Source organism: Nerophis lumbriciformis, linkage group LG19, assembly GCF_033978685.3.
Source record: "Nerophis lumbriciformis linkage group LG19, RoL_Nlum_v2.1, whole genome shotgun sequence".
Lineage (NCBI taxonomy): Eukaryota > Metazoa > Chordata > Actinopteri > Syngnathiformes > Syngnathidae > Nerophis > Nerophis lumbriciformis.
The window spans coordinates 40,117,890-40,143,323 of NC_084566.2; the positions used below are offsets into that span (position 1 = coordinate 40,117,890).

General features: G+C 46.1%; 1 protein-coding gene across 1 annotated transcript in view; it reads right to left on the bottom strand.

Moving 5' to 3' along the window:
- Window positions 1–25,434, bottom strand: part of LOC133618955 (MAM and LDL-receptor class A domain-containing protein 1) — a 174,288-nt gene that overhangs the window by 74,673 nt on the left and 74,181 nt on the right. Inside the window, exons 26-27 of the mRNA XM_061979815.2 lie at window positions 24,343–24,558; window positions 24,161–24,280 (exon numbers count right to left, since the gene is read on the bottom strand). Of these exons, the coding sequence (XP_061835799.2) occupies window positions 24,161–24,280; window positions 24,343–24,558 (336 nt within the window). The remainder of the gene's footprint in view (window positions 1–24,160; window positions 24,281–24,342; window positions 24,559–25,434) is intronic.

Sequence of the window (25,434 nt, forward strand, 5' to 3'; positions counted from 1 at the left end):
AACTATTTTTCTTTATGCCTAACCCTAATCCTAATCCTATCCCTAACCCCAACCCCAACCCTAACTGTAACCCTAACCCTAACCCTAACCCTAACCCAACCCTTAGCCCTAACCCTAACCAACTCTTTTTTTCTTTATGCCTAACCCTAACCCTAATCATATCCCTAATCCTAACCCCAACCCCAACCCTAACCGTAACCCTAACCCCAAACCTAACCCTAACCCTAACCCTAACATCAACCCCCACCCTAACCCTACCCCCAACCCTTAGCCCTAACCCTAACCAACTCTTTTTCTTTATGCCTAACCCTAACCCTGATCCTAAACCTAATCCTAACCCTAACTCCAACCCTAACAAAGCACCAAACCCAACCCTAACCCTAACTCCAATCCTTAGCCCTAACCCTAAGCAACTATTTTTCTTTATGCCTAACCCTAACCCTAACCCTAATCCTAACCCTAACCCCAACCCCAGCCCCAACCCTAACTGTAACCCTAACCCTAATCCTAATCCTAACCCCAACCCAAACCCATCCCTAACCCTAACCCTAACACCAACCCCAACCCTAACCCTTACCCTAACCCCAACCCTTAGCCCTAAACCTAACCTACTATTTTTCTTTATGCCTAACCCTAACCCTAATCCTAATCCTAACCCTATCCCTAACACCAACCCCATGCCTAAATCTAACCCTAACCCTACCCCCAACCCTTAGCCCCAACCCCAACCCTAACACTAACAAAGCACCAACCCCAAACCTAACCCTAACCCTAACCCCAACCCTTAGCTCTAACCCTAACCAACTATTTTTCTTTATGCCTAACCCTAATCCTAACCCCAACCCTAACTGTAACACTAACCCTAACCCTAACACCAACCCTAACCCTAAACCCAACCCTTAGCCCTAACCCTAACCAACTCTTTTCTTTATGCCTAACCCTAATCCTAAACCTAATCCTAACCCTAACCCTAACTCCAACCCCAACCCAACCCTAACCCTAACAAAGCACCAACCCCAACCCTACCCCTAACCCTAACCCCAACCATTAGCCCTAACCCGAACCAACTATTTTTCTTTATGCCTAATCCTAATCCTAATCCTAACCTTAACCCTAACACCAACCCCAACCCCAACGCTAACCCTTACCCTAACCCCAACCCTTAGCCCTAACCCTAACCTACTATTTTTCTTTATGCCTAACGCTAACCCTAATCCTAATCCTAACCCTATCCCTAACACCAACCCCATCCCTAACCCTAAACCTAACCCTACCCCCAACCCTTAGCCCCAACCCCAACCCTAACCCTAAACGTAACCCCAACCCCAAACCTAACCCTAACCCTAACATCAACCCCCACCCTAACCCTACCCCCGACCCTAAGCCCTAACCCTAACAAACTCTTTTTCTTTATGCCTAACCCTAACCCTAATCCTAAACCTAATCCTAACCCTAACCCTAACTCCAACCCCAACCCTAACAAAGCACCAACCCCAACCCTAACCTTAACTCCAACCCTTAGCCCAAACCCTAAGCAACTATTTTTCTTTATGCCTAACCCTAACCCTAACCCTAATCCTAACCCTAACCCCAACCCCAGCCCCAACCCCAACCCTAACTGTAACCCTAACCCTAACCCTAACACCAACCCAAACCACAACCCTAACCCTACCCCCAACTCTTAGCCCTAACCCTAACCAAATAATTTTCTTTATGCTTAACCCTAACCCTAATCCTAATCCTAACCCTAACCCCAACCCAAACCCAACCCTAACCCTAACCCTAACACCAACCCCAACCCTAACCCCAACCCTTAGCCCTAAACCTAACCTACTATTTTTCTTTATGCCTAACCCTAACCCTAATCCTAATCCTAACCCTATCCCTAACACCAACCCCATCCCTAACCCTAACCCTACCCCCAACCCTTAGCCCCAACCCCAACCCCAACCCCAACTAACAAAGCACCAACCCCAACCCTAACCCTAACCCCAACCCTTAGCCCTAACCCTAACCAACTATTTTGCTTTATGCCTAACCCTAACCCTAACCCTAATCCTAATCCTAACCCTAACCCCAACCCTAACTGTTTTTATGTTTTTATTAATTCTATTTTAATTATTTATTTTTTATCGTGTTCTGTTTGTGTTGTGTTGTGTTTGCTCAGTACTCGTTTTATCTTTTAACCTGCTCATTGTACAGCACTTTGGCTACCCCTGTGGTAAATTTTAAATGTGCTCTATAAATAAAGTTGATTTGATTTGATTTGATTTGTAACACTAACCCTAACCCTAACCCTAACACCAACCCTAACCCTAACCCCAACCCTTAGCCCTAACCCTAACCAACTCTTTTTCTTTATGCCTAACCCTAATCCTAAACCTAATCCTAACCCTAACCCTAACCCTAACTCCAACCCCAACCCCAACCCAACCCTAACCCTAACAAAGCACCAACCCCAACCCTAACCCTAACCCTAACTCCAACCCTTAGCCCTAACCCTAACCAACAATTTTTCTTTATGCCTAACCCTAATCCTAATCCTAACCCTAACCCCAACCCCAGCCCCAACCCCAACCCTAACTGTAACCCTAACCCTAACCCCAACCCTTAGCCCAAACCCTAACCTACTATTTTTCTTTATGCCTAATTTAACTCTAATCCTAATCCTAACCATAACCCCAACCCTAACTGTAACACTAACCCTAACCCTAACACCAACCCTAACCCTAACCCTACCCCCAACGCTTAGCCCTAACCCTAACCAAATATTTTTCTTTATGCTTAACCCTAACCCGAATCCTAATCCTAACCCTAACCCTAACCCCAACCCCAACCCTAACCCTAACCCTAACACCAACCCCAACCCTAACCCTTACCCTAACCCCAACCCTTAGCCCTAACCCTAACCTACTATTTTTCTTTATGCCTAATTTAACCCTAATCCTAATCCTAACCATAACCCCAACCCCAACCCTAACTGTAACACTAACCCTAACCCTAACACCAACCCCAACCCTAACCCTAACCCTAACCCCAACCCTTAGCCCTAACCCTAACCAACTATTTTTCTTTATGCCTAACCCTAATCCTAATCCTAATCCTATCCCTAACCCCAACCCCAACCCTAACTGTAACCCTAACACTAACACCAACCCCAACCCTAACCCTAACCCTACCCCCAACTCTTAGCCCTAACCCTAACCAAATCTTTTTCTTTATGCTTAACCCTAACCCGAATCCTAATCCTAATCCTAACCCTAACCCTAACCCCAACCCAACCCCAACCCTAACCCTAACACCAACCCCAACGCTTAGCCCTAACCCTAACCTACTATTTTTCTTTATGCCTAACCCTAATCCTAATCCTATCCCTAACACCAACCCCATCCCTAACCCTAACCCTAAACCTAACCCTACCCCCAACCCTTAGCCCCAACCCTAACAAAGCACCAACCCCAACCCTAAACCTAACCCCAACCCTTAGCCCTAACCCTAACCAACAATTTTCTTTATGCCTAACCATAACTGTATACCTAATCCTAACCCTAAACCCAACCCTAACTGTATCACTAACCCTAACCCTAACACCAACCCCAACCCTAACCCTAACCAACTCTTTTTCTTTATGCCTAACCCTAACCCTAATCCTAATCCTATCCCTAACCCCAACCCCAACCCTAACTGTAACCCTAACCCTAACCCTAACACCAACCCAAACCCTAACCCCAACCCTAACCCTAACCCCAACCCTTAGCCCTAACCCTAACCAACTGTTTTTCTTTATGCCTAACCCTAACCCTAACCCTAATCCTAATCCTATCCCTAATCCTAACCCCAACTCCAACCCTAACCCTTTCCGTAACCCTAACCCCAAACTTAACCCTAACCCTAACACCAACCCCCACCCTAACCCTACCCCCAACCCTTAGCCCTAACCCTAACCAACTCTTTTCTTTATGCCTAACCCTAACCCTAATCCTAAACCTAATCCTAACCCTAACCCTAACTCCAACCCTAACCCTAACAAAGCACCAACCCCAACCCTAACCCTAACCCCAACCCTTAGCCCTAACCCAAACCAACTATTTTTCTTTATGCCTAACCCTAATCCTAATCCTAACCCTAACCCCAACCCCAGCCCCAACACTAACCCTTAGCCCTAACCCTAACCTACAATTTTTCTTTATGCCTAACCCTAACCCTAATCCTAATCCTAACACTATCACTAACACCAACCCCATCCCTAATTCTAACCCTAACCCTACCCCCAACCCCAACCCCAACCCTAACACTAACCCTAACCCCAACCCTTAGCCCTAACCCTAACCAACTATTTTATTTTATGCCTAACCCTAACCCTAACCCTAATCCTAATCCTAACCCCAACCCTAACTGTAACACTAACCCTAACCCTAACACCAACCCCAACCCTAACCCTAACCCCAACCATTAGCCCTAACCCTAAACAACTATTTTTCTTTATGCCTAACCCTAACCCTAATCCTAATCCTAGCCCTAACCCCAACACCAACCCTAACTGTAACCCTAACCCTAACACCAACCCCAACCCTAACCCTAACCCCAAACCTTAGCCCTAACCCTAACCAACTCTTTTTCTTTATGCCTAACCCTAACCCTAATCGTAACCCCAACCCTAACCGTAACCCTAACCCCAAACCTAACCCTAACCCCAACCCCAACCCTAACTGTAACCCTAACCCTAACACCAACCCCAACCCTAACCCTAACCCCAAACCTTAGCCCTAACCCTAACCAACTCTTTTTCTTTATGCCTAACCCTAACCCTAATCCTAAACCTAATCCTAACCCTAACCCTAACTCCAACCCCAACCCTAACCCTAACAAAGCACCAACCCCAACCCTAACCCCAACCCCAACCCTTAGCCCTAACCCTAACCAACTATTTGCTTTATGCTTAACCCTAACCCTAATCCTAATCCTAACCCTAACCCTAACCCCAACCCCAGCCCCAACCCCAACCCTAACTGTAACCCTAACCCTAACACCAACCCCAACCCCAACCCTAACCCTAGCCTCAACTCTTAGCCCTAACCCTAACCAAATCTTTTGCTTTATGCCTAACCCTAACCCTAATCCTAATCCTAACCCTAACCCCAACCCCAACCCCAACCCTAACCCTAACACCAACCCCAACCCTAACCCTTACCCTAACCCCAACCCTTAGCCCTAACCCTAACCTACTATTTTTCTTTATGCCTAACCCTAACCCTAATCCTAATCCTAACCCTATCCCTAACACCAACCCCATCCCTAACTCTAACCCTAACCCTACCCCCAAACCTTAGCCCCAACCCCAACCCTAACCCTAACAAAGCACCAACCCCAACCCTAACCCTAACCCCAACCCTTAACCCTAACCAACTATTTTTCTTTATGCCTAACCCTAACCCTAATCCTAATCCTAACCCCAACCCTAACTGTAACACTAACCCCAACCCAAACCCATCCCTAACCCTAACCCTAACACCAACCCTAACCCTTACCCTAACCCCAACCCTTAGCCCTAAACCTAACCTACTATTTTTCTTTATGCCTAACCCTAACCCTAATCCTAATCCTAACCCTATCCCTAACACCAACCCCATGCCTAAATCTAACCCTAACCCTACCCCCAACCCTTAGCCCCAACCCCAACCCCAACCCTAACCCTAACCCCAACCCTTAGCTCTAACCCTAACCAACTATTTTTCTTTATGCCTAACCCTAATCCTAACCCTAACCCTAACCCCAACCCTAACTGTAACACTAACCCTAACCCTAACACCAACCCTAACCCTAAACCCAACCCTTAGCCCTAACCCTAACCAACTCTTTTCTTTATGCCTAACCCTAATCCTAAACCTAATCCTAACCCTAACCCTAACTCCAACCCCAACCCAACCCTAACCCTAACAAAGCACCAACCCCAACCCTACCCCTAACCCTAACTCCAACCATTAGCCCTAACCCGAACCAACTATTTTTCTTTATGCCTAATCCTAATCCTAATCCTAACCTTAACCCTAACACCAACCCCAACCCCAACGCTAACCCTTACCCTAACCCCAACCCTTAGCCCTAACCCTAACCTACTATTTTTCTTTATGCCTAACGCTAACCCTAATCCTAATCCTAACCCTATCCCTAACACCAACCCCATCCCTAACCCTAAACCTAACCCTACCCCCAACCCTTAGCCCCAACCCCAACCCTAACCCTAAACGTAACCCCAACCCCAAACCTAACCCTAACCCTAACATCAACCCCCACCCTAACCCTAACCCTACCCCCGACCCTAAGCCCTAACCCTAACAAACTCTTTTTCTTTATGCCTAACCCTAACCCTAATCCTAAACCTAATCCTAACCCTAACCCTAACTCCAACCCCAACCCCAACCCTAACCCTAACAAAGCACCAACCCCAACCCTAACCTTAACTCCAACCCTTAGCCCAAACCCTAAGCAACTATTTTTCTTTATGCCTAACCCTAACCCTAATCCTAACCCTAACCCCAACCCCAGCCCCAACCCCAACCCTAACTGTAACCCTAACCCTAACCCTAACACCAACCCAAACCACAACCCTAACCCTACCCCCAACTCTTAGCCCTAACCCTAACCAAATAATTTTCTTTATGCTTAACCCTAACCCTAATCCTAATCCTAACCCTAACCCTAACCCCAACCCAAACCCAACCCTAACCCTAACCCTAACCCTAACACCAACCCCAACCCTAACCCTAACCCCAACCCTTAGCCCTAAACCTAACCTACTATTTTTCTTTATGCCTAACCCTAACCCTAATCCTAATCCTAACCCTATCCCTAACACCAACCCCATCCCTAACCCTAACCCTACCCCCAACCCTTAGCCCCAACCCCAACCCCAACCCCAACTAACAAAGCACCAACCCCAACCCTAACCCTAACCCCAACCCTTAGCCCTAACCCTAACCAACTATTTTGCTTTATGCCTAACCCTAACCCTAATCCTAATCCTAACCCTAACCCCAACCCTAACTGTTTTTATGTTTTTATTAATTCTATTTTAATTATTTATTTTTTATCGTGTTCTGTTTGTGTTGTGTTGTGTTTGCTCAGTACTCGTTTTATCTTTTAACCTGCTCATTGTACAGCACTTTGGCTACCCCTGTGGTAAATTTTAAATGTGCTCTATAAATAAAGTTGATTTGATTTGATTTGTAACACTAACCCTAACCCTAACCCTAACACCAACCCTAACCCTAACCCCAACCCTTAGCCCTAACCCTAACCAACTCTTTTTCTTTATGCCTAACCCTAATCCTAAACCTAATCCTAACCCTAACCCTAACTCCAACCCCAACCCCAACCCAACCCTAACCCTAACAAAGCACCAACCCCAACCCTAACCCTAACCCTAACTCCAACCCTTAGCCCTAACCCTAACCAACAATTTTTCTTTATGCCTAACCCTAACCCTAATCCTAATCCTAACCCCAACCCCAACCCTAACCCTAACACCAACCCCAACCCTAACCCTTACCCTAACCCCAACCCTTAGCCCTAACCCTAACCTACTATTTTTCTTTATGCCTAACCCTAACCCTAATCCTAATCCTAACCCTATCCCTAACACCAACCCCATCCCTAACTCTAACCCTAACCCTACCCCCAAACCTTAGCCCCAACCCCAACCCTAACCCTAACAAAGCACCAACCCCAACCCTAACCCTAACCCCAACCCTTAACCCTAACCAACTATTTTTCTTTATGCCTAACCCTAACCCTAATCCTAATCCTAACCCCAACCCTAACTGTAACACTAACCCCAACCCAAACCCATCCCTAACCCTAACCCTAACACCAACCCTAACCCTTACCCTAACCCCAACCCTTAGCCCTAAACCTAACCTACTATTTTTCTTTATGCCTAACCCTAACCCTAATCCTAATCCTAACCCTAACCCTATCCCTAACACCAACCCCATGCCTAAATCTAACCCTAACCCTACCCCCAACCCTTAGCCCCAACCCCAACCCCAACCCTAACACTAACAAAGCACCAACCCCAAACCGAACCCTAACCCCAACCCTTAGCTCTAACCCTAACCAACTATTTTTCTTTATGCCTAACCCTAATCCTAACCCTAACCCTAACCCTAACCCCAACCCTAACTGTAACACTAACCCTAACCCTAACACCAACCCTAACCCTAAACCCAACCCTTAGCCCTAACCCTAACCAACTCTTTTCTTTATGCCTAACCCTAATCCTAAACCTAATCCTAACCCTAACCCTAACTCCAACCCCAACCCAACCCTAACCCTAACAAAGCACCAACCCCAACCCTACCCCTAACCCTAACCACAACCATTAGCCCTAACCCGAACCAACTATTTTTCTTTATGCCTAATCCTAATCCTAATCCTAACCTTAACCCTAACACCAACCCCAACCCCAACGCTAACCCTTACCCTAACCCCAACCCTTAGCCCTAACCCTAACCTACTATTTTTCTTTATGCCTAACGCTAACCCTAATCCTAATCCTAACCCTATCCCTAACACCAACCCCATCCCTAACCCTAAACCTAACCCTACCCCCAACCCTTAGCCCCAACCCCAACCCTAACCCTAAACGTAACCCCAACCCCAAACCTAACCCTAACCCTAACATCAACCCCCACCCTAACCCTAACCCCGACCCTAAGCCCTAACCCTAACAAACTCTTTTTCTTTATGCCTAACCCTAACCCTAATCCTAAACCTAATCCTAACCCTAACCCTAACTCCAACCCCAACCCTAACCCTAACAAAGCACCAACCCCAACCCTAACCTTAACTCCAACCCTTAGCCCAAACCCTAAGCAACTATTTTTCTTTATGCCTAACCCTAACCCTAACCCTAATCCTAACTCTAACCCCAACCCCAGCCCCAACCCCAACCCTAACTGTAACCCTAACCCTAACCCTAACACCAACCCAAACCACAACCCTAACCCTACCCCCAACTCTTAGCCCTAACCCTAACCAAATAATTTTCTTTATGCTTAACCCTAACCCTAATCCTAATCCTAACCCTAACCCTAACCCCAACCCAACCCTAACCCTAACCCTAACACCAACCCCAACCCTAACCCTAACCCCAACCCTTAGCCCTAAACCTAACCTACTATTTTTCTTTATGCCTAACCCTAACCCTAATCCTAATCCTAACCCTATCCCTAACACCAACCCCATCCCTAACCCTAACCCTACCCCCAACCCTTAGCCCCAACCCCAACCCCAACCCCAACCCCAACTAACAAAGCACCAACCCCAACCCTAACCCTAACCCCAACCCTTAGCCCTAACCCTAACCAACTATTTTGCTTTATGCCTAACCCTAACCCTAATCCTAATCCTAACCCTAACCCCAACCCTAACTGTTTTTATGTTTTTATTAATTCTATTTTAATTATTTATTTTTTATCGTGTTCTGTTTGTGTTGTGTTGTGTTTGCTCAGTACTCGTTTTATCTTTTACCCTGCTCATTGTACAGCACTTTGGCTACCCCTGTGGTAAATTTTAAATGTGCTCTATAAATAAAGTTGATTTGATTTGATTTGATTTGATTTGTAACACTAACCCTAACCCTAACCCTAACACCAACCCTAACCCTAACCCCAACCCTTAGCCCTAACCCTAACCAACTCTTTTTCTTTATGCCTAACCCTAATCCTAAACCTAATCCTAACCCTAACCCTAACTCCAACCCCAACCCCAACCCAACCCTAACCCTAACAAAGCACCAACCCCAACCCTAACCCTTACCCTAACCCCAACAATTAGCCCTAACCCTAACCTACTATTTTTCTTTATGCCTAACGCTAACCCTAATCCTAATCCTAACCCTATCCCTAACACCAACCCCATCCCTAACCCTAAACCTAACCCTACCCCCAACCCTTAGCCCCAACCCCAACCCTAACCCTAAACGTAACCCCAACCCCAAACCTAACCCTAACCCTAACATCAACCCCCACCCTAACCCTAACCCTACCCTAAGCCCTAACCCTAACAAACTCTTTTTCTTTATGCCTAACCCTAACCCTAATCCTAAACCTAATCCTAACCCTAACCCTAACTCCAACCCCAACCCTAACCCTAACAAAGCACCAACCCCAACCCTAACCTTAACTCCAACCCTTAGCCCAAACCCTAAGCAACTATTTTTCTTTATGCCTAACCCTAACCCTAACCCTAATCCTAACCCTAACCCCAACCCCAGCCCCAACCCCAACCCTAACTGTAACCCTAACCCTAACACCAACCCAAACCACAACCCTAACCCTACCCCCAACTCTTAGCCCTAACCCTAACCAAATAATTTTCTTTATGCTTAACCCTAACCCTAATCCTAATCCTAACCCTAACCCTAACCCCAACCCAAACCCAACCCTAACCCTAACCCTAACACCAACCCCAACCCTAACCCTAACCCCAACCCTTAGCCCTAAACCTAACCTACTATTTTGCTTTATGCCTAACCCTAACCCTAATCCTAATCCTAACCCTATCCCTAACACCAACCCCATCCCCAACCCTAACCTTAACTCCAACCCTTAGCCCAAACCCTAAGCAACTATTTTTCTTTATGCCTAACCCTAACCCTAACCCTAATCCTAACCCTAACCCCAACCCCAGCCCCAACCCCAACCCTAACTGTAACCCTAACCCTAACCCTAACACCAACCCAAACCACAACCCTAACCCTACCCCCAACTCTTAGCCCTAACCCTAACCAAATAATTTTCTTTATGCTTAACCCTAACCCTAATCCTAATCCTAACCCTAACCCTAACCCCAACCCAAACCCAACCCTAACCCTAACACCAACCCCAACCCTAACCATAACCCCAACCCTTAGCCCTAAACCTAACCTACTATTTTTCTTTATGCCTAACCCTAACCCTAATCCTAATCCTAACCCTATCCCTAACACCAACCCCATCCCTAACCCTAACCCTACCCCCAACCCTTAGCCCCAACCCCAACCCCAACCCCAACTAACAAAGCACCAACCCCAACCCTAACCCTAACCCCGACCCTTAGCCCTAACCCTAACCAACTATTTTGCTTTATGCCTAACCCTAACCCTAATCCTAATCCTAACCCTAACCCCAACCCTAACTGTTTTTATGTTTTTATTAATTCTATTTTAATTATTTATTTTTTATCGTGTTCTGTTTGTGTTGTGTTGTGTTTGCTCAGTACTCGTTTTATCTTTTAACCTGCTCATTGTACAGCACTTTGGCTACCCCTGTGGTAAATTTTAAATGTGCTCTATAAATAAAGTTGATTTGATTTGATTTGATTTGTAACACTAACCCTAACCCTAACCCTAACCCTAAACCCAACCCTTAGCCCTAACCCTAACCAACTCTTTTCTTTATGCCTAACCCTAATCCTAAACCTAATCCTAACCCTAACCCTAACTCCAACCCCAACCCAACCCTAACCCGAACAAAGCACCAACCCCAACCCTAACCCTAACCCTAACCACAACCATTAGCCCTAACCCGAACCAACTATTTTTCTTTATGCCTAATCCTAATCCTAATCCTAACCTTAACCCTAACACCAACCCCAACCCCAACGCTAACCCTTACCCTAACCCCAACCCTTAGCCCTAACCCTAACCTACTATTTTTCTTTATGCCTAACGCTAACCCTAATCCTAATCCTAACCCTATCCCTAACACCAACCCCATCCCTAACCCTAAACCTAACCCTACCCCCAACCCTTAGCCCCAACCCCAACCCTAACCCTAAACGTAACCCCAACCCCAAACCTAACCCTAACCCTAACATCAACCCCCACCCTAACCCTAACCCCGACCCTAAGCCCTAACCCTAACAAACTCTTTTTCTTTATGCCTAACCCTAACCCTAATCCTAAACCTAATCCTAACCCTAACCCTAACTCCAACCCCAACCCTAACCCTAACAAAGCACCAACCCCAACCCTAACCTTAACTCCAACCCTTAGCCCAAACCCTAAGCAACTATTTTTCTTTATGCCTAACCCTAACCCTAACCCTAATCCTAACTCTAACCCCAACCCCAGCCCCAACCCTAACTGTAACCCTAACCCTAACCCTAACACCAACCCAAACCACAACCCTAACCCTACCCCCAACTCTTAGCCCTAACCCTAACCAAATAATTTTCTTTATGCTTAACCCTAACCCTAATCCTAATCCTAACCCTAACCCTAACCCCAACCCAACCCTAACCCTAACCCTAACACCAACCCCAACCCTAACCCTAACCCCAACCCTTAGCCCTAAACCTAACCTACTATTTTTCTTTATGCCTAACCCTAACCCTAATCCTAATCCTAACCCTATCCCTAACACCAACCCCATCCCTAACCCTAACCCTACCCCCAACCCTTAGCCCCAACCCCAACCCCAACCCCAACCCCAACTAACAAAGCACCAACCCCAACCCTAACCCTAACCCCAACCCTTAGCCCTAACCCTAACCAACTATTTTGCTTTATGCCTAACCCTAACCCTAATCCTAATCCTAACCCTAACCCCAACCCTAACTGTTTTTATGTTTTTATTAATTCTATTTTAATTATTTATTTTTTATCGTGTTCTGTTTGTGTTGTGTTGTGTTTGCTCAGTACTCGTTTTATCTTTTAACCTGCTCATTGTACAGCACTTTGGCTACCCCTGTGGTAAATTTTAAATTTGCTCTATAAATAAAGTTGATTTGATTTGATTTGATTTGATTTGATTTGTAACACTAACCCTAACCCTAACCCTAACACCAACCCTAACCCTAACCCCAACCCTTAGCCCTAACCCTAACCAACTCTTTTTCTTTATGCCTAACCCTAATCCTAAACCTAATCCTAACCCTAACCCTAACTCCAACCCCAACCCCAACCCAACCCTAACCCTAACAAAGCACCAACCCCAACCCTAACCCTTACCCTAACCCCAACCCTTAGCCCTAACCCTAACCTACTATTTTTCTTTATGCCTAACGCTAACCCTAATCCTAATCCTAACCCTATCCCTAACACCAACCCCATCCCTAACCCTAAACCTAACCCTACCCCCAACCCTTAGCCCCAACCCCAACCCTAACCCTAAACGTAACCCCAACCCCAAACCTAACCCTAACCCTAACATCAACCCCCACCCTAACCCTAACCCTACCCCCGACCCTAAGCCCTAACCCTAACAAACTCTTTTTCTTTATGCCTAACCCTAACCCTAATCCTAAACCTAATCCTAACCCTAACCCTAACTCCAACCCCAACCCTAACCCTAACAAAGCACCAACCCCAACCCTAACCTTAACTCCAACCCTTAGCCCAAACCCTAAGCAACTATTTTTCTTTATGCCTAACCCTAACCCTAACCCTAATCCTAACCCTAACCCCAACCCCAGCCCCAACCCCAACCCTAACTGTAACCCTAACCCTAACCCTAACACCAACCCAAACCACAACCCTAACCCTACCCCCAACTCTTAGCCCTAACCCTAACCAAATAATTTTCTTTATGCTTAACCCTAACCCTAATCCTAATCCTAACCCTAACCCTAACCCCAACCCAAACCCAACCCTAACCCTAACCCTAACACCAACCCCAACCCTAACCCTAACCCCAACCCTTAGCCCTAAACCTAACCTACTATTTTTCTTTATGCCTAACCCTAACCCTAATCCTAATCCTAACCCTATCCCTAACACCAACCCCATCCCCAACCCTAACCTTAACTCCAACCCTTAGCCCAAACCCTAAGCAACTATTTTTCTTTATGCCTAACCCTAACCCTAACCCTAATCCTAACCCTAACCCCAACCCCAGCCCCAACCCCAACCCTAACTGTAACCCTAACCCTAACCCTAACACCAACCCAAACCACAACCCTAACCCTACCCCCAACTCTTAGCCCTAACCCTAACCAAATAATTTTTCTTTATGCTTAACCCTAACCCTAATCCTAATCCTAACCCTAACCCTAACCCCAACCCAAACCCAACCCTAACCCTAACCCTAACACCAACCCTAACCCTTACCCTAACCCCAACCCTTAGCCCTAAACCTAACCTACTATTTTCCTTTATGCCTAACCCTAACCCTAATCCTAATCCTAACCCTATCCCTAACACCAACCCATCCCTAATCCTAACCCTAACCCTACCCCCAACCCTTAGCCCCAACCCCAACCCTAACCCTAACAAAGCACCAACCCCAACCCTAACCCTAACCCCAACCCTTAGCCCTAACCCTAACCAACTATTTTTCTTTATGCCTAACCCTAACCCTAATCCTAATCCTAACCCCAACCCTAACCCTAACACTGACCCCAACCCTAACCCTAGCCCCAACTCTTAGCCCTAACCCTAACCAAATCTTTTGCTTTATGCCTAACCCTAACCCTAATCCTAATCCTAACCCTAACCCCAACCCAACCCTAACCCTAACACCAACCCCAACCCTAACCCTTACCCTAACCCCAACCCTTAGCCCTAACCCTAACCTACTATTTTTCTTTATGCCTAACCCTAACCCTAATCCTAATCCTAACCCTATCCTTAACACCAACCCCATCCCTAACTCTAACCCTAACCCTACCCCCAACCCTTAGCCCCAACCCTAACCCTAACAAAGCACCAACCCCAACCCTAACCCTAACCCTAACCCCAACCCTTAACCCTAACCCTAACCAACTATTTTTCTTTATGCCTAACCCTAACCCTAATCCTAACCCTAACCCCAACCCTAACTGTAACACTAACCCTAACCCTAACACCAACCCCAACCCTAACCCCAACCCTTAGCCCTAACCCTAACCAACTCTTTTTCTTTATGCCTAACCCTAACCCTAATCCTAATCCTAGCCCTAACCCCAACCCCAACCCTAACTGTAACCCTAACCCTAACACCAACCCCAATCCTAACCCTAACCCCAACCCTAACCCTAACCCCAACCCTTAGCCCTAACCCTAACCAACCCTTTTTTCTTTATGCCTAACCCTAACCCTAATCCTAATCCTATCCCTAATCTTAACCCCAACCCCAACCCTAACCCCAAACCTAACCCTAACCCTAACCCTACCCCCAACCCTTAGCCCTAACCCTAACCAACTCTTTTTCTTTATGCCTAACCCTAACCCTAATCCTAAACCTAATCCTAACCCTAACTCCAACCCCAACCCCAACCCTAACAAAGCACCAACCCCAACCCTAACCCCAACCCCAACCCTTACCCCTAACCCTAACCAACTATTTTTCTTTATGCCTAACCCTAACCCTAATCCTAATCCTAACCCCAACCCCAACCCTAGCTGTAACCCTAATCCTAACCCTAACCCCAACCCCAACCCTAACTGTAACACTAACCCTAACCCTAACCAACTCTTTTTCTTTATGCCTAACCCTAACCCTAATCCTAATCCTAGCCCTAACCCCAACCCCAACCCTAACTGTAACCCTAACCCTAACACCAACCCCAATCCTAACCCTAACCCTAACCCCAACCCTAACCCTAACCCTAACCCCAACCCTTAGCCCTAACCCTAACCAACCCTTTTTCTTTATGCCTAACCCTAACCCTAATCCTAATCCTATCCCTAATCTTAACCCCAACCCCAACCCTAACCGTAACCCTAACCCCAAACCTAACCCTAACCCTAACACCAACCCCCACCCTAACCCTAACCCTACCCCCAACCCTTAGCCCTAACCAACTCTTTTTCTTTATGCCTAACCCTAACCCTAATCCTAAACCTAATCCTAACCCTAACTCCAACCCCAACCCTAACCCTAACAAAGCACCAACCCCAACCCTAACCCCAACCCCTAACCCTAACCAACTATTTTTCTTTATGCCTAACCCTAACCCTAATCCTAATCCTAACCCCAACCCTAGCTGTAACCCTAACCCTAACACCAACCCCAACCCTACCCCCAACTCTTAGCCCTAACCCTAACCAATCGTTTTCTTTATGCCTAACCCTAACCCTAATCCTAATCCTAACCCTAACCCCAACCCCAATCCTAACCCTAACACCAACCCCAACCCTAACCCTTACCCTAACCCCAACCCTTAGCCCTAACCCACTATTTTTCTTTATGCCTAACCCTAACCCTAACCCTAACCCTAATCCTAATCCTAACCCTATCCATAACACCAACCCCATCCCCAACCCTAACCCTACCCCCAACCCTTAGCCCTAACCCTAACCAACTCTTTTCCTTTATGCCTAACCCTAACCCTAATCCTAAACCTAATCCAAACCCTAACCCTAACTCCAACTCAAACCCCAACCCTAACAAAGCACCAACCCCAACCCTAACCCTTAGCCCTAACTCTAATTAACTATTTTTCTTTATGCCTAACCCTAACCCTAACCCAACCTTAACTGTAACCCTAACCCTAACACCAACCCCAACCCTACCCCCAACTCTTAGCCCTAACCCTAACCAAATCTTTTTCTTTATGCCTAACCCTAACCCTAATCCTAATCCTAACCCTAACCCTAACCCCAACCCAACCCCAACCCTAAACCTAACACCAACCCTAACCCCAACCCCAACCCTAACCCCAAACCTAACCCTAACCCTAACACCAACCCCCACCCTAACCCTACCCCCAACCCTTAGCCCTAACCCTAACCAACTCTTTTTCTTTATGCCTAACCCTAACCCTAATCCTAAACCTAATCCTAACCCTAACTCCAACCCTAACCCTAACAAAGCACCAACCCCAACCCTAACCCCAACCCCAACCCTTACCCCTAACCCTAACCAACTATTTTTCTTTATGCCTAACCCTAATCCTAATCCTAACCCCAACTCCAACCCTAGCTGTAACCCTAATCCTAACCCTAACCCCAACCCCAACCCTAACTGTAACACTAACCCTAACCCTAACCAACTCTTTTTCTTTATGCCTAACCCTAACCCTAATCCTAATCCTAGCCCTAACCCCAACCCTAACTGTAACCCTAAACCTAACCCTAACACCAACCCCAATCCCAACCCTAACCCTAACCCCAACCCTAACCCTTAGCCCTAACCCTAACCAACCCTTTTTTCTTTATGCCTAACCCTAACCCTAATCCTAAACCTAATCCTAACCCTAACTCCAACCCCAACCCCAACCCTAACCCTAACAAAGCACCAACCCCAACCCCAACCCCTAACCAACTATTTTTCTTTATGCCTAACCCTAACCCTAATCCTAATCCTAACCCCAACCCCAACCCTAGCTGTAACCCTAACCCTAACACCAACCCCAACCCTACCCCCAACTCTTAGCCCTAACCCTAACCAATCGTTTTCTTTATGCCTAACCCTAACCCTAATCCTAATCCTAACCCTAACCCCAACCCCAATCCTAACCCTAACACCAACCCCAACCCTAACCCTTACCCTAACCCCAACCCTTAGCCCTAACCCACTATTTTTCTTTATGCCTAACCCTAACCCTAACCCTAATCCTAATCCTAACCCTATCCATAACACCAACCCCATCCCCAACCCTAACCCTACCCCCAACCCTTAGCCCTAACCCTAACCAACTCTTTTCCTTTATGCCTAACCCTAACCCTAATCCTAAACCTAATCCAAACCCTAACCCTAACTCCAACTCAAACCCCAACCCCAACCCTAACAAAGCACCAACCCCAACCCTAACCCTTAGCCCTAACTCTAATTAACTATTTTTCTTTATGCCTAACCCTAACCCTAACCCAACCTTAACTGTAACCCTAACCCTAACACCAACCCCAACCCTACCCCCAACTCTTAGCCCTAACCCTAACCAAATCTTTTTCTTTATGCCTAACCCTAACCCTAATCCTAATCCTAACCCTAACCCTAACCCCAACCCAACCCCAACCCTAAACCTAACACCAACCCTAACCCTAACCCCAACCCCAACCCTAACCCCAAACCTAACCCTAACCCTAACACCAACCCCCACCCTAACCCTAACCCTACCCCCAACCCTTAGCCCTAACCCTAACCAACTCTTTTTCTTTATGCCTAACCCTAACCCTAATCCTAAACCTAATCCTAACCCTAACTCCAACCCCAATCCTAACCCTAACACCAACCCCAACCCTAACCCTTACCCTAACCCCAACCCTTAGCCCTAACCCACTATTTTTCTTTATGCCTAACCCTAACCCTAACCCTAACCCTAATCCTAATCCTAACCCTATCCATAACACCAACCCCATCCCCAACCCTAACCCTACCCCCAACCCTTAGCCCTAACCCTAACCAACTCTTTTCCTTTATGCCTAACCCTAACCCTAATCCTAAACCTAATCCAAACCCTAACCCTAACTCCAACTCAAACCCCAACCCCAACCCTAACAAAGCACCAACCCCAACCCTAACCCTTAGCCCTAACTCTAATTAACTATTTTTCTTTATGCCTAACCCTAACCCTAACCCAACCTTAACTGTAACCCTAACCCTAACACCAACACCAACCCTACCCCCAACTCTTAGCCCTAACCCTAACCAAATCTTTTTCTTTATGCCTAACCCTAACCCTAATCCTAATCCTAACCCTAACCCTAACCCTAACCCCAACCCAACCCCAACCCTAAACCTAACACCAACCCTAACCCTAACCCCAACCCCAACCCTAACCCCAAACCTAACCCTAACCCTAACACCAACCCCCACCCTAACCCTAACCCTACCCCCAACCCTTAGCCCTAACCCTAACCAACTCTTTTTCTTTATGCCTAACCCTAACCCTAATCCTAAACCTAATCCTAACCCTAACTCCAACCCCAACCCCAACCCTAACCCTAACAAAGCACCAACCCCAACCCTAACCCCAACCCCAACCCTTACCCCTAACCCTAACCAACTATTTTTCTTTATGCCTAACCCTAACCCTAATCCTAATCCTAACCCCAACTCCAACCCTAGCTGTAACCCTAATCCTAACCCTAACCCCAACCCTAACTGTAACACTAACCCTAACCCTAACCAACTCTTTTTCTTTATGCCTAACCCTAACCCTAATCCTAATCCTAGCCCTAACCCCAACCCCAACCCTAACTGTAACCCTAACCCTAACCCTAACACCAACCCCAATCCTAACCCTAACCCTAACCCCAACCCTAACCCTAACCCCAACCCTTAGCCCTAACCCTAACCAACCCTTTTTTCTTTATGCCTAACCCTAACCCTAATCCTAATCCTATCCCTAATCTTAACCCCAAACCCAACCCTAACCGTAACCCTAACCCCAAACCTAACCCTAACCCTAACACCAACCCCCACCCTAACCCTAACCCTACCCCCAACCCTTAGCCCTAACCCTAACCAACTCTTTTTCTTTATGCCTAACCCTAACCCTAATCCTAAACCTAATCCTAACCCTAACTCCAACCCCAACCCCAACCCTAACCCTAACAAAGCACCAACCCCAACCCTAACCCCAACCCCAACCCTTACCCCTAACCCTAACCAACTATTTTTCTTTATGCCTAACCCTAACCCTAATCCTAATCCTAACCCCAACCCCAACCCTAGCTGTAACCCTAACCCTAACACCAACCCCAACCCTACCCCCAACTCTTAGCCCTAACCCTAACCAATCGTTTTCTTTATGCCTAACCCTAACCCTAATCCTAATCCTAACCCTAACCCCAACCCAACCCCAATCCTAACCCTAACACCAACCCCAACCCTAACCCTTACCCTAACCCCAACCCTTAGCCCTAACCCACTATTTTTCTTTATGCCTAACCCTAACCCTAACCCTAATCCTAACCCTATCCATAACACCAACCCCATCCCTAACCCTACCCCCAACCCTTAGCCCTAACCCTAACCAACTCTTTTCCTTTATGCCTAACCCTAACCCTAATCCTAAACCTAATCCAAACCCTAACCCTAACTCCAACTCAAACCCCAACCCCAACCCTAACAAAGCACCAACCCCAACCCTAACCCTAACCCTTAGCCCTAACCCTAATTAACTATTTTTCTTTATGCCTAACCCTAACCCTAACCCAACCTTAACTGTAACCCTAACCCTAACACCAACCCCAACCCTACCCCCAACTCTTAGCCCTAACCCTAACCAAATCTTTTTCTTCATGCCTAACCCTAACCCTAACCCTAACCCCAACCCAACCCCAACCCTAAACCTAACACCAACCCTAACCCTAACCCCAACCCTTAGCCCTAACCCTAACCAACTCTTTTTCTTTATGCCTAACCCTATCCCTAACCCTAACCCTAACACCAACCCCAACCCTAACCCCAACCCTTAGCCCTAACCCTAACCAACTCTTTTGCTTTATGCCTAACCCTAACCCTAATCCTAACCCTAACCCAAACCCCAACTCTAACCCTAACCCCCAAACCAACCCCAACCTTAACCCTAACCAACCCTTTTCTTTATGCCTAACCCTAACCCTAATCCTAACCCTAACACCAACACCAACCCTAACCCTAACCCCAACCCTTAGCCCTAACCCTAACCAACACTTTTTCTTTATGCCTAACCCTAACCCTAACTCCTTTTCTTTATGCCTAACCCTAACCTTAACCCTAGCCCTAACCCCAACCCCAACCTCAACCCTAACCCCTAACCCTAACCCTAACCTTAACCCTTGCCCTAACCACTCTTCATATGACATTTTACCCCAAAACGTAGCCCTGGCCACATTAATGCTCCGTCACTGGTAAGAATATCCAGTTGCCGTACAGAAGGTTGTGGGTTCCATCACTGTTCATAGTTGCAAATATAGTTAGGTTAATAATGTATTTTTTTATGTTGTTAAAATTGGTCAATACGCTCAACTTCAGCATGTTAATAAAAAAAAAGTGGACAGTTACAAAATCATGCTGATTGTGAAAGATGTTAGATAACATAACAAGTGATAGATCTACCTCAATAAAAGTTGTTGTTATTCTGGAAATGTATTATGTTGCTCTAGGTCAGGGCTGTCAAACGTACGGCCCGGACAGGTTTTATCCGGCCCGCGGGATGATTTTGCAAAGTATAAAAAGGAACCGAAATTTTTGAGTGAAAGAAACTGCTGTTCTAAATGTGTCCACTAGATGTCACAATAGCAATTGATTGTATCTTTGTAGATGATGCTACAGATGTGAAAAAATAAAATAAACCACACGATGTCGAGGAAAATGATCAAACTACATAAATAACATTCTGTAATTTGATTTTGATACTATTTTTTTTTTATCTTGATAGATTTAAAATGAACAGCAATGAGGTGACTGATGAACATTATCACATCATTTATTCAGAAAATATAAATAAGGACAAATAAAGAGAACATGTAAGTGTAAAAAAAAATAACATTATGATTTGTACATTTTCAGAATGTGCTTGTTCTATTTTTTTTTAACAAAGAAACAATTTGAAGTTGTCTTTATTTTTAAGTTATCGTGTCGTGATTTTACCAGTCCGGCCCACTTGGGAGTAGATTTTTCTCCATGTGGCTCCCCCCGGTCTAAAATGAGTTTGACACCCCTGCTCTAGGTAATATTATTTCTATGCTACTGGGATACACATGATTGTAGCCTTTCAAAGCTCCTCTCAGACCACCAATTTTTGACCTTGGTATTTGTCAAATCCGAGTTACGGCCCTGGTCTCGAATAGACGTTGCTCATCGAAACCGGATTTTGTGATGAAAAATTCACTCGAGTGACGTAGCTTGCCCAAAATTCAGGTCTCAGTGCGTTTAGACTAGGGTATACCGGTATTAGCATAGTACCACGATACTAATGAATCATATTCGGTACTATACCGCCTGTGAAAAGTACCGGTGAAACGCCATTGGTGGATCTACACCTAACATCCACTGTAATGATACCAAGTACAGTAGCGTATTTAGTCGGTACTATACCGCCTCTGAAAAATACCGGTACATCACAACATCTTTTTTCGTTTAAAAAAAAAATTATATTATATTTATAAACACAGGAAATATGTCTCTGGACACATGAGGACTTGTATATGATCTTATAACTACTTGGTATCGGATCGATACACACATTTGTGGTATCATCCAAAACTAATGTAAAGTATCAAAGAAGAGAAGAATAAGTGATTATTACATTTTAACAGAAGTGTAGATAGAACATGTTAAAAGAGAAAGTAAGCAGATATTAACAGTAAATAAACAATTAGATTAATAATTCATTTTCTACCAGTTGTCCTTATTCATGTGTACAAAATAATAGGCACAATAATTAGGAGTCTTTGTTTGTTTACTTACTACTAAAAGACAAGTTGTCTAGTATGTTCACTATTTTATTTAAGGACAAACTTGCAATAAGAAACATATGTTTTAATGTACCCTAAGATTTTTTCTTAAAATAAAGCCAATAATGAAATTTTTTGTGGTCCCCTCTATTTAAAAAAGTACCGAAAAGTATCAAGATAATTTTGGTACCGGTACCAAAATATTGGTGTGGAGGAAGATGTGGCCAGCGCTGCCTGCAGGAGCAAAGGTCACCGCCTCTGTCCATGGTGCTGAGGACAGAGCACCATCAGACGGGGGCGTGGCAGTGCTGACGGCGAGACACAGCTGATTAGGTTTCACAGGTGGTGCGTGTTAATCTAATCATCTGTTGTCTTTAACAGTACGCGGCCGGGAGCAGGAGGGGAGAGAGGATACGGACGTGACTGGACAGTCACGTTCTGGGGGAGAAAGACTTTTGATAAAAACCTACCGTATTTTCCGCACTATTAGCCGCACCTAAAAACCACAAATTTACTCAAAAGCTGACAGTGCGGCTTTTAACCCGGTGCGCTTTATATATGGATTAATATTAAGATTCATTTTCATAAAGTTTCGGTCGCAACTACGGTAAACAGCCGCCATCTTTTTTCCCCGTAGAAGAGGAAGTGCTTCTTCTTCTATGCAAGCAACCGCCAAGGTAAGCACCCGCCCCCATAGAACAGGAAGCGCTTCTTCTTCTACTGTAAGCAACCACCCGCCCGCGTAGAAGAAGAAGAAGCGCGCGGATATTACGTTTCATTTCCTTTGTGTGTTTACATCTGTAAAGACCACAAAATGGCTCCTACTAAGCGACAGGGATCCGGTTCATGAAAAGACGCAATCTCTCCATCCGCACACGGAATACTATTTCACAGCAACTGCCTAAAGACTTTCAAGAAAAGCTGGCTACTTTCCGTGCATATTGTAAAAACAAGATAGCTGAAAAAAAGATCCGGCCAGAGAACATTATCAACATGGACGAGGTTCCACTGACTTTTGATATTCCTGTGAACCGCACTGTGGATACAACGGGAGCACGTACGGTGAATATTCGCACCACAGGGAATGAGAAGTCATCCTTCACTGTGGTTCTAGCTTGCCATGCTAATGGCCAGAAACTTCCACCCATGGTGATATTCAAAAGGAAGACCTTGCCAAAAGAGACCTTTCCAGCCGGCGTCATCATAAAAGCTAACTCGAAGGGATGGATGAAGAAAAGATGAGCGAGTGGTTAAGGTAAGTTTAAGTTTACGCGAAGAGGCCGGGTGGCTTTTTTCACGCAGCTCCGTCCATGTTGATATACGACTCCATGCGCGCCCACATCACGCTGGTTTTAATATATTATTAAAGTTTGACTGACCTATTTGACTGTTTTTTTGACATTCCTTTAGCGCAGTTAGATGCGGCTTACAACACGGGGCGGCTTATAGGTGGACAAAGTTTTGAAATATGCCGTTCATTGAAGGCGCGGCTTATAACCCAGGGCGGCTTATGGTGCGGAAAATACGGTATGTACATTAAAGCCTTTGTTAAAAACTGCACGCTTGGCTCTTGTGCCGTGTCTACAGTGGAACTTCTAGGAAGCAACCTCCACAATTGGTATCGGGACAACTCTAGTTTAGACTGAAGTCACATTTGAAAAGATCAGATTCCAATCAGATTCAAGACTACCTCCTGAGGACGTGGTCTGAATCTGATGCCAAAAGATCAGTTTTGAAGCACTTTGGCGTGTTTAGACTGGGGGGGGGGAAAAAAAAATCTGAACTGTGTCAAAAAAATTCCAGATTTGCAGTGCAATTGAATAGAAGCGTTCATTTTTGAAAGAACTACGAGCACTTGTGACATCTCACCGCAGTCCAGCTCGTCCGTCCGGTCGCCGCAGTCGTCGGTGAAATCGCACACTCGGCTCTTCTCCACGCACACGCCGTTATTGCACGCGAACATATTGTCAGCGCAGACAGGTTGAGGCTCTGAAAGAACAAAAATATAAAGAATATCTCGCATGAAACATCAATATTCGTGCGGTCCTTACCCGGCAGGGGGCATGTGGTGAAGGCCACGTCGTCAACGGCAACGTGGCCCAGCTGGCTGAAGGCCCGGGTCGCCTGGAGAAGGATGGTGAAGTCCTGGCCGGGTCTAGCGACCGCAACCTCGCCGCGTTGCCACGTATCATCGCCTCCGCCCGACCTCCACCACAGGACGGTGGTCCGCGATCTCTCGCTCCGCAGCACCTTCAACGCTTGGACGTCTGCAAGTAGGTCATAATTCTAAAGAATTCTTCACAAATATGTCATACTCAATGCTCACTTTGTCATTGTGGAGGGGGGGCGTGGCCTGCGGACCTGCAGCGAAACGGGGTGTGCCAGGACCGGCTTCGAGATCAGCGACAGGTGCGTAGATGGCCCACCTGGGCCTGATTATCTAATCACCTGTCGCTCTGTTAAAAAGGCAGCAGCCGGGGAGGAGAGTTGGAGTTGGAGCAAGAGCGAGAGTCGTCAGGGGGTCATCCGGCCATGTTGGGCGCCAAATTGTGGAAGACTCTTGCTTCCGGGTTCTTCGGACCACCAAGCACCGACATGACAGGCTCCTCCAGGTTCACAACAATGTTTATTTATCAATAAATCGTCTGTGTTGTGCTTTTCAGCAATTGTCTTTGTCTCCTCTCTTCCCCGGCTGCTGCCTTTTTAACAGAGCGACAGGTGATTAGATAATCAGGCCCAGGTGGGCCATCTACGCACCTGTCGCTGATGTCGAAGCCGGTTCTGGCACACCCCGTTTCGCTGCAGGTGCGCAGGCCACGCCCCCCCTCCACATTCATATTTTATTTGATTCATGTGAAATAAGTGTCAGTGGTCTGGTTCCCAGGCGTGTTCTAGCCTTAACGCTGTAATGTAAACCGTTTAAAAGTGCTTTTAGATGGGAAGCTTTCATTTTAGAAGTGAGAAAATGAACAAACTTACAGTTTTTTCCATTTGCTTAGACACAAATTTTACTAACTGTGTGTCTTTTTTCAAAAAGGATATACACACTTTTCCAAACACAACAACCTGCCTAGTGGTTAGAGTGTACGCTCTGAGATCGGTAGGTCGTGAGTTCGAACCCCTGCCCAAGTCATACCAAAGAC